General features: G+C 32.0%; 1 protein-coding gene across 1 annotated transcript; it reads right to left on the reverse strand.

The window, feature by feature from the left end:
• Positions 1-6,629: 6,629 nt before the first annotated feature.
• LOC145067359 (protein FAR-RED ELONGATED HYPOCOTYL 3-like) lies at positions 6,630-8,573 on the reverse strand. The gene is made up of 5 exons (XM_079014519.1): positions 8,506-8,573; positions 8,191-8,393; positions 8,136-8,146; positions 7,666-8,019; positions 6,630-7,250 (listed from the first exon to the last, which is right to left on the reverse strand). The coding sequence occupies exons 1-5, from the start codon at positions 8,571-8,573 to the stop codon at positions 6,630-6,632; spliced, it is 1,257 nt and encodes a 418-aa protein (XP_078870645.1).
• Between the last annotated feature and the right edge of the window lie 3,224 nt (positions 8,574-11,797).

Genomic DNA, 11,797 nt, shown 5'->3' on the forward strand with positions numbered 1-11,797 from the left:
ACAACTTAAATTCACATATGATTATACAAATATGATGTATTCTTTAACATAATTATATATATTCAACCGAAATTCACATATGATTATATTGATTATAGACTGCTTATCTAACTTTAACATTGTCTGATGAAAGAAAGTATGAAAAACTCAAGGAGAACTTTCATGACAGTACCAATGGGTATAAAAAAAATCTTGAACATAAAAGATATTGACATGGTATGTTAATTAACGTTGTTTTTTTATATATATTTTATCAACAAAATACCTTCCATTATATACATAAAAACAGGTATTCTTTCCAGTTGTTAGAAGTGCTCACATTTTTGTGATTGTCTTCAACTTAAAGAAACCGTCAATTGAAATTCTAGACAATAGTGCAGTTGAGGGGGATTATGAAGGGAAATACGGAGTAATAATGAAACCTTTGGTATGTACCCAGTTCACAACAACATAAAAGAACCAATTTATTACATATCTAAATTTTATTTTATTTAATGATCAGAAAAAAAAATTTGGGAGATACTTTAAAGAAATAAACCATCCAAGAGCAAATGCAATCTCAAAAGAAAGTATCAAACCCCAACGACTTCAAATGTCATGGAGAATAGTTAAAAACAATGTTGATTGTGGGGTCTTTGCAATGAGACATATGGAGACCTATATGGGACAACCTCTCTCAAAGTGGAAACCAGGTCTTCATAAAGAAAGTGCAGTTCAGCAAACTACTTTAGAGAAGCTCAGGCAAAGATATGCACACATAATGCTAACTTCTGAAATTAACATGTTGAAGGCTAAGGTGTTGGATCTTGTTGAAAAATATCAAAAAGTTGAATTCAAAGTGCGTACTGATCATGCATACAAGGCTATGCAAACAATTCAAAAAAAGGTTAAAAGAATATTGATGATTGCTTGTGAAGATGAGAGAATGTTGAAGTGTGATGCTATAGAACAGTTCGTGTTGAAGATGAATGGATTTGAAGTACATGTAAGATGATTCTGCGAAACAAATTTTAAATGGTTTGTTAAATGTTGTTGAACATCCTTTTAATATTTTGTGAAATGCTTATGAACAGCTTTTATTATCTTGTGTTGAATGATTATGTAATAGAAACAACTTCGCTTATTTCTGTCAGTTTTTTATATTTAAATATTTTCAAAGTTTATTTATGTTTATTCATAAATGAATACGAATATGATATCTTCATTTATGATTAAATTAGGAGTAATATGTCAGTATAACAAAGTTCATATATATGAATATAACAAATTTCATATATGAATATAACTCACTTATTAGTAGAAACAAGTTTGCTTATTTATGTCATTTTTTTTATATTCAAATATTTTCAAACTTTATTTTTATTTATTCATAAATGAATACGAATATGATATATTCATTTATGAATAAGTTCAAAGTAATATGTTAGTATAACAAAGTTCAAATATTATGTTGGAATAAGCCAAATAATCATATCCAAAAATAAGTTGATCAATACCGAGATTAGTGGGTTTCAATTTAGGGTGTTTATCTTTGGAGATTTCTTTTCCTTTTATTTTATCTTTGTATCCTTATAAATAGTTTCTTGGTGTAATCAATTGATTAAGAGTGAATAAAAGGAGAATTATTAATCATCTTTTTTACCATGGCAAACATGGTATCAGAGCGTGGTTCATGATTCTAGGAAATCAATTTGTGTTCTTCAAAATTCCGATCTTCTTTTAAAATTGAAAAAAATGGGTGATACAGATAAGAGTATTTCCATACCTGATGATTTAACGTTGCAGATTGCAGCCTTGCTGAAAAACGGCCTTGGAACACAACCTACAACGATGAATTCTGAAAACTTATCTATTAGGATTAAGTTGAGTGGAGACAACTATTCTTTATGGGCTACTCTCATGAAGAAAGCAATTGGCGGCAGGGGGAGAGGTTCTCATCTTACAGGAGAACCGTCACCTCCATCAAAAACAGATCAAGCCTATGTGCGATGGGAGCAAGACGACCAGTGTGTGTTCACATGGTTGATTCAGAACATTGAATCAAGTCTCGTTAACAATGTTTCACAATATCCCAATACTAAGGCTCTTTGGGATGGGCTAGCAATAACATACGGGTCTGGAACCGATTCTCTGCAGATCTTTGACCTTCACAAGAAGGCCAATTCATTAAGACAGGGGAAGGACACGTTAGAAGAATGCTGGAACAAACTACAAAACATTTGGATGACGATTGACCGAAGAGATCCAAACCCAATGAAGGAGACCGGAGATATATAGATTTACAATAAGAAAATTCAGGAACAGAGATTGTACCAGTTGTTGATAGCCATAGACGATAAGTTGGAACCAATCAAGCGAGATATATTAAAGCGAGATCCTCTTCCTTTGGTTGAAACAGCGTATGCTGCTATATGTAGGGAAATTGCAAGACTCAATATCTTACAAACAACATCCTCTTCTGAGTCATCTGAAATTGGGTTAAGGCTGGTTGCTCGCGAGGCGGTCGGAAGAAATAAATTCCGATCAGAATCACAAAAAAAGGAGAAGGAGGATAAATCGAAACTATATTGCACCAATTGCAATATGAAGAAACACACCAAAGACACGTGTTTTAGACTGGTGGGTTATCCGGATTGGTGGGAGAAACCAGGACAACGGGGCAAAGCAGCAGTTGCTGTTGGAGGATTGGATGTCGGCGATAAACCAACGACGTCGTCTGCTGGATTTGGAGGTGTGGCTGTGGGGATGGAATACGTCGAGGAAACAGGTAAAGGGTTTGGAAGTTACACTCCAAACCCTTCAATTATTAATCCTAAATATTTTAAACCCTGTTGTTTTGATATTAAAAAAAATGTAACCACCATAAATGAAACACCTAAAGGTTATCAAGCCCGATCCCCTATTCCCAATCTTAAAAAAATGACAGACTGGATTTTTGATTGTGGAGCCACTGATACAATGACTTATGATCCGAATGATTTTTTAAATTTGGGATCGTCATCAAAAACTTATATTGAAACTGCTAGTGGAGAGCATGTTGAGGTTAAAGGAGGAGGTGTCATTGAATTCTCAAGGAATATGAAGCTAAAAAATTGCCTTTATATTCCAACCCTATCCTCAAAACTATTGTCTATTAGTCAAGTTACAAAGGAACTAAATTGTGTGGTTCTAATGTATCCAACTTTTTGCATTTTACAGGACATTCTTACGAGGGAGATAATTGGGCGTGGTACTGAGCGAGGAGGCCTTTACTATGTTGATGAGGTGACTCACCAAGGACATGCCATGCTTGCTCATGGAACGGCCGACAGACAACTTTGGTTATGGCATCGTCGTCTAGGTCATCCTTCGTTTGGTTATCTTAAGATGTTATTTCCGAGTCTTTTTTTGAATAAATCCACTTGTATAAAGTGTGAAACGTGTGTCCTTGCTAAAAACCATAGAGTGTCTTTTAATCCTAGTAACACGAGGGTTAATTCAGTTTTTTCACTAGTTCATTAAGATGTTTGGGGTCCTGCCCCAAATTCCAAGAAGAATCGTTTTAAATATTTTGTATTATTTGTTGATGATTTCTCTCATATGACTTGGGTATATTTTATGAAACATAAATCAGAAGTGCCAGAGAAATTCTTTATATTTTATAAGATGATTCAAACTCAATTCAATAGAAAATTACAGATCCTTCGCTCAGACAATGGTGGAGAATTTGTAAATCAGACCATGCAAAGCTTTATCCAGGAAAATGGGATCGTTCATCAAACTTCATGTTCTAACACACCTCAACAAAATGGTGTTGCGGAACGAAGAAACCGGATTTTACTAGAAAAAACTCGTGCTATGATGATTGAATCCCAAGTTCCTCAGTCTTTTTGGCCCAAAGCCATTGCCACATCTGTATACCTCCTTAATCGTCCCCCTACTCAAATTCTAGGACATAAAACTCCTTTAAAGACACTAGAAAGCCAAGTTACTATTCCTTCTGTCTTAACTTTACCACCGCGTATTTTTGGGTGCTCTGTATTTATTCACATTCCAAAAATTTATAGAGACAAATTGGGTCCATGTGCTGAAAAATGTGTCTTTGTAGGATATGGCCCACATCAGATGGGATATCGGTGTTATAATCCAATGTCTCGTCGCATCCATGTCACTATGGATTGTGACTTCTTAGAGTCAGAATTCTACTTCAACAACCAACCTAGAATTCAGGGGGAGAGAGTCAGGGAATCTCTAGATTGGTTAAGTTGCTCTGAGGCTGTTCCGACAGAGCAGGTAGATGGAGCCACCGAGTTTCTCACAACCAACTTAGGAGGGGCTAACGAACCAGTTTACACGACCAGTGAATCGACCTCAAAAGATGTCCAACAAGAGGAAAAAGAGGTAAGTGAATCTCCTTGTGATAGTACTTTACATACTACTAATGATGATAATTCAGTTCCAGAAACAGAGCCAGAAGAAACAAAACCAAAAGAAACAGAGCCAGAAGAACCAGATGTTTGTATTTTACCTCCAAGAAAAAATAGAGGAGTCCCACCAAACCGATTCTCTCCAGAACACAAGAAACGTGAATCTAAATATCCAATTGATGGAGATAGGGGAAGAGTTGGTGAAGCTGCAAAAGCCTTCTTTGTCACTCTTCTTTCAGAAAATATTCCTAGAACAGCTCAAGAAGCAAGTGAGAAACTTGAATGGCGAGAGGCTATGAGTACAGAGATGAAAGCTCTTGAGGAAAACAACACATGGGAAAAATGTGTGTTACCTGAAGGTAAGAAACCGGTTGGGTGAAGGTGGGTTTTTACCATCAAATACAAAGTCGATGGAACAATTGAACGATATAAAGCAAGGCTAGTAGCGAAAGGATATACCCAAACCTATGGTATCGATTACTCAGAAACTTTTTCTCCTGTTGCTAAAATTGATACAATCAGGGTGTTATTGTCGATAGCTGCAAACAAAGACTGGCCACTTCATCAGTTTGATGTAAAAAATGTGTTTCTCCATGGAGATTTAAAAGAAGAGGTGTATATGGAGGCTCCACCTGGTTTCTCAGAAGAATTCAAAAAGAATGAAGTTTGCAGGCTTAAGAAAACCTTGTATGGTTTGAAACAGTCTCCACGTGCATGGTTCGGGAAGTTTACAATGGCTATGAAAAAATATGGATATAAACAAAGCAATGCTGACCATACCTTGTTTTTTAAAAGGAGAGGAGAACTAGTCACTTGTCTGATTATATATGCCGATGATATGATCATCACAGGAAGTGATAAAAAGGAAATTACTCAGCTTCGGGAAAACCTTTTTAAAGATTTTGAAATGAAAGATCTTGGAGGGATGAAATATTTCTTAGGAATTGAAGTTCTTCGATCAAAAGAAAGAATTTTTATTTCTCAAAAGAAATATATACTCGATTTGCTTGTTGAGACTGGAATGGTAGATTGCAAGTCTGTTGATACTCCTATAATAGTCAACCATAATCTTAAGATTAACAAAGGGGCTAAGCTAGCAAATAAAGAAAGGTACCAGAGATTGGTAGGGAAATTAATTTACTTGGCCCATACCAGACCAGACATTGCCTATGCGGTTGGAGTAGTAAGTCAATTTATGCATCAACCACAAAAGGAGCATATGGAAGCGGTCATGAGAATAATCAAATATCTCAAGGGTACTCCTGGAAGGGGCATTGTATTCAAAAGAAATGAACATCTAAATCTGGAGGTTTTTACGGATGCTGATTGGGCGAGTAATCCAAACGGGAGACGGTCAACCTCAGGATTTTTTACCTTGTTAGGAGGCAATCTAGTCACTTGGAGGAGTAAAAAACAAAAGGTGGTCTCATTGTCAAGTGCAGAATCAAAATTCAGGGGAATTGTAAAAGGGGTTATAGAGATTTTATGGCTTAAAAACTAATGAAGGAAATTGGTTTTCCTATAAGACTACCAACTCAGTTGTTTTGTGATAATAAGGCTGCCATAAGCATTTCAGGAAATCCTGTTCAACATGACAGGACAAAACATGTGGAGGTTGACCGACATTTCATAAAGGAAAAAATTGAAGATGGTACTGTGGAGCTTCCCTATGTAAAATCTGAGGATCAATTAGCTGATGTCCTTACCAAAGCTGTTCCAGGGAAGATTTTTGAATCAGTTCTGGTCAAGTTGGGTATTGGAGATCCCACTACTCAACTTGAGGGGGAGTGTTGGAATAAGCCAAATAATCATATCCAAAAATAAGTTGATCAATACCGAGATTAGTGGGTTTCAATTTAGGGTGTTTATCTTTGGAGATTTCTTTTCCTTTTATTTTATCTTTGTATCCTTATAAATAGTTTCTTGGTGTAATCAGTTGATTAAGAGTGAATAAAAGGAGAATTATTAATCATCTTTTTTACCATGGCAAACATATTAACATAAAAAAGTTCAAATATGAATATTACTTATTTATTAGTATAACAAATTTCAAATATTTGTATTCATTTATAAATAATTTACAATATCAATATAACTTATTTTATAGTAATTTTAAAAACAAATATCAATTTACCATATCAATATAAATGTGTATTATTCATACATGAATATTATTGTTTATTGTTTTTATCTGCATATATTCATAAATGAATAAAAAAATCTCTAACTGTCTTTTGTTGATTTAGCAGCTCCAACTCTTTCTGGACAAGTACGTAAATTGTGTGGAACTCGCTTTCCACATCCTGAACACATCCTGTGTTCTTTTTTAGAATTTTCATATGCTACTTCACCTGTACTTGGAATTCTTTTCTTGATTCCAGAACCTTTATTGCTTTGAACTTCAGGAACATGAATATTAATCTCTTCTAGAATAGGAATAGTAACACCCAAAAGCTTGCATACTACTTCACCATCTGTCTTGCTTTTCAATCCAGGAGAAATATAATCAATCTCAAATTCCTTCAACAACATTTGTTGTTTCTCAGCAAACAAAGTCAATCTCTTTTTGTCATCTCTTACAATATCCAAACATGATTCCAAACTATAATAAGAATCATTGACTAGCTTTACATTCTCACAATCACTTGAATCAGATTGAACAGAACTAAAACGATAATTTCTTGATATCACATCCTTTCTCCATCTCTTTAAAATGTACCTTTTAGGAATTTCTTTAACACCACATCTCATCATTATTGTAAAAGCATGTCTGCATAAAACACTCATACACTTAAAATGTTCACAACTGCAATTTATTTCTTTCTCTTTAGCTTTCATTTCAACCTGATACAAAAACAAAATTTACACATTTACATTCATATAAGAATACTCATATCAACACTCATATATATATATATATATATATATATATATATATATATTCATATAATATTCATATATGAATATTCATATTCATATATGAATATTCATATTCATATATGAATATTATTACATTTTTCATAAAAAAAACAAGTAAAATTACCTTAAATTCATTTTTAAAATCACTTTTATTGTTGTTGTGCTACACAATGTAAACTTCCCAACCATCTTCAATACCAACATATGAGTACGTACAGAAAAAACATGCTTTATATATTTCTTTTTGCACCTCAAAAAATAATGTACTTGTATAAACCTTTGATGCTTACAGTTCTATTTCTCAAGGTGTTTACATTTTATATGATGCTTTCTTTGATGCCTTATCAAGCTCTCGTTGAGTATTCCTTTGCTTTTGAATGACAGTGTCGTAATTCATCATGAAATTCAAAAGTAAGTTCCCACTTTCTGAATATGTATTAAAGAATGAATTCATACTCTCTGACCTCGATGTAGTCTTCATCAAACCACACATTGGAATATCACTAAAATATCTAGGTATCCATGAATCACGTATTGTAAACATGTCTTTAAACCATCTTGTGTCTTCAAGATTGGATTCCTTCATAAGCAAACCCCACTTCACCTCAAAAACATCAGGTTTCATATTAATGTCCCAAACAAGCTTCGAAAACCTTTTTCTAAAGTCTATGTTTGTAAACAAATCATCTGATATCTGTATTAAAACAAAAATATTCATAAATGAATAAATAATAATAAGTAAAATAACAATCAATATTCATAAATGAATATACTAATAAGTAATATATTTGAAATATATTAAAATAATACCTTTTTTTCAACTTTTTCATTATATGCCACATACATAATTAGTGCTTTGAATTACGAAACACATTCTCAACAACTTGTTTTATTGCAGCATCTTGATCAGTTAAAACAAGTGTTGGTTCTTTCCCATGAGTTTTAAAAAATGCTTTAAGAAACCAAGAGTAAGACTCAATGCTTTCATTGATTAGCAACCCAGATCCAACAATAACCGATTTTTTATGATGGTCAATAGCAGTAAACGGAACAAAAACCATTCGATACCTAACACACAAAAAAAATGTTCATTAAAGTCAATTTTTGATGTATTAATAAGTGAATATAAAAATATTCATATATGAATAAGCTATCAACAAAAGTAGATAAAATAACTTACTTGTTTGTTCGGAAAGTTGCATCAAACGAGATAACATCACCAAATTCAGGATAATATGCCTTCTCCATTTCATCAGCCCAAAACATACAGTCCAAACAAAACATCATCTTGACAATTAAACTCAAATGAGTAATTTGGATAGTGAGCTCGACGGCCATTCATTGTGTTTACTATCATTTGAGCATCTTTATAACCAATAACCCTGTTGATATATCTCCTTAAATTTTTATAGTCAACTACTTTGGTCTTTACAAACTGATACCCACCTCTCAGACTTGCCCTCAACTTATGAGCCATAGTTGGACCTATTTTTGATGTGGAAACACGCACAATAAACTCTTTTTCTGAATATGACATTTGTCTCGCCTTTTTTAAATTGCTTCTCTTCTCAAGTGGATGGTTGTGAAGTTCATCAAACTGAAAAACTTTATAATCTGGAGTTCCATACACAGATTCAAATATAATCTTTGCTTGACAACCAATAGCTCTTGAATTTGAATTTCGTTTCCTCCTAACACCACTTGTACCTAATGTGTCACGAGATTTCTTTTTCTGTTTACCACCACGATTACATATAACATGTTTATTCTTTATAATCTTGTTATCAAACCTTGACTGTGTGCTCAGTCTAACATCAAAACCACCAATTTCAGCATACTCAGAATACATTTTGATAGTCAACTTTAATGATTTTAAGATTAAACCCTTAATAGGAATAAGTTGAACATGTACATCTGACTTATAGACATGTTCTCCAATTATATCATCAAAATATTGTGCATCATGTATTGAACTTGAAGATTCACCACCTAAAATAATAATGCATGAATAAAACAATAATATATATATGAATACATAAAACTCATATAAATAAAACAAAAAACATTCATATATGAATAAAACATTCATATATGAATACATAAAATTCATGAGGATTCAAAATATATAAAATAAAACATAACTTATTCATATATGAATAAAACGAAAAAAATAATAAATTCGAAATTACAATTAACACACGTTTACTCATATATGAATAAGACAACAATTTATTCATTTTAACATATTCATATGTAAATAAAACATAACTTATTCATATACGAATAAAACGAAAAAAATAATAAATTCAAAACTACAATTATCACACGTTTATTCATATATGAATAAGACAACAATTTATTCATATTAACATATTCATATGTAAATAAATGATAATCAACAAAATTAAAAACAATAAAATAATTCAATAACTGATACCTTCAAAAAATGAGTTCTCAACATGTTCTTCTTCACTCTCACTCATAGAAGAATACAAATCACCATCAATAACACTAGAATTCGACATAATACACCAAATGATCTATATAAATAAACAAAAACATTCTTAATATCGAATATATCTCACAAAAAAAGTCGTAAAGATGAAAACCTGGTTAATTTCAAATATATCTCACCTCAACGTACAAAATATCTAAAAGAAACTTAAATCATATATGATCATATGATGTAATTAAGCAATCTCTCTCAGTACAGAACGTAAAAACTACAACGATATAACTGATGAAATAAATATCTCAAACTACTTAACAAAAATCCGATGAAATAACTCCAATACATATTCGAAACTTTATAATCTTGATAATGAACTCCGATGAAACAACTCCAAAAGGAATATAATAAGCGTAATTCCAAATAAATTATAAAAAGCAATAATCTTGATAATGAACTCTGATCTATCCGATTCAAACGATATACATACCTGATCAAATCGGAAACTCAAAACGAAGTAGAAAACTGAAACACAGATGCGAAACTTCACGATTAATTGAATGAAAACATATAATTGCTATCGAGTTATATAAATAACTCCGATCTATCCGATTCAAACGATATACATACCTGATCAAATCGGAAGCTGAAAAAGAAGTAGAAAACTGAAACACAGATGTAAAACTTCACGATTAATGGAATGAAAACGTATAATTGCTAACGAGTTATATAAAGAAAATAATCTTGATAATGAATTCCTCATATCCGATTCAAACGATATAAAGATATCATCAAATTGGACCTGATAACACGAACAGGTAAGTTCTATGTAAAAAAGTTGCTAATTTACAAATATACCCTTAATGAAAATGGACACGCGTATTTTTTTTAATTTGAACATGTTAGATAAATGATTGGCTGATAATGATTCCCCCATTTTCAACCTTTTTTATTTTCTCAATTGAACATACCTCTCTCTCTCTCTCTCTCTATATATATATATATATATATATATATATATATATATATATATATATATATATATATATATATTACTACATTTTTAAACAAATATTTGATATTTAAAATATCAATATTTATTTAAATAAAAAATAATTATATAAGTTATATTCATATTAATTCTAATAAAAGTTATATTAATTTGCACAACGTAGTTGCTATATAATTGTTGGATTTTTTATTTTACACACCATCCTACACTAACCCTACTATACACCAATCTAATATTAGGCCTTGTGGTATACATACCACGAATGGTATCGTGGTCTAGTTGGCCACAATAACGGATCGTGCACATCACCCCGACGTTTCGCGGTAGGGCGTGGTCGTGCTTCTTCGTGCTCCAGACGACGGATTCAAACGAACAATGTGATTGGTTGTTGGGTTTTTTGGCCGTTGAACGACTATTTTGGCCGTTTTTTTTTCAAACTCAATTCACTAAATATAAATAAACCTTCTATTATAACAAAACTTACACCTCATTCTATTCTCTAAAACCACAAAACACATACACATGAATTCCAAAATACATATGAAATTTTTAAAAAGTTTTGACACGGATGACAACGTGTTTCAATCTTCGAGAAGATGTCGCGGAACATTTGTACCAACGTAGCATGAACGACTATTAGGTTTCTTATATGTTTGTTTGTTTGTTTTTTTTTTAATTAATGTAATGTTTTTTTTTTCTAGATTAACCAACTAATATAGTTTGAAGTTGTAGTTTCAAGTTGTAATTTTATTTTTATAATTAATGAAAAACTAGTTTAAAAAAAATGAATGCTTTTTAATTATAAAAAATATAATTTTATTGTATTTTTGAATTAAAAAAATAAAAATAATGATATGGAATGGTATGTTAATGATAAGTATCTCATTTAATGGTAAAGGAATGTGGTGTTGATGAGACATCCACCATATATATTATATGTGTTACATATAACGGATGATGGTAGATAACTTAACGTGCCTACCAGTACTATCCATATCCGTATAAGCTCTA

Source organism: Lactuca serriola, chromosome 8 (genome assembly GCF_051521515.1).
Source record: "Lactuca serriola cultivar US96UC23 chromosome 8, Lser_US96UC23_V15, whole genome shotgun sequence".
Classification (NCBI taxonomy): Eukaryota; Viridiplantae; Streptophyta; class Magnoliopsida; order Asterales; family Asteraceae; genus Lactuca; species Lactuca serriola.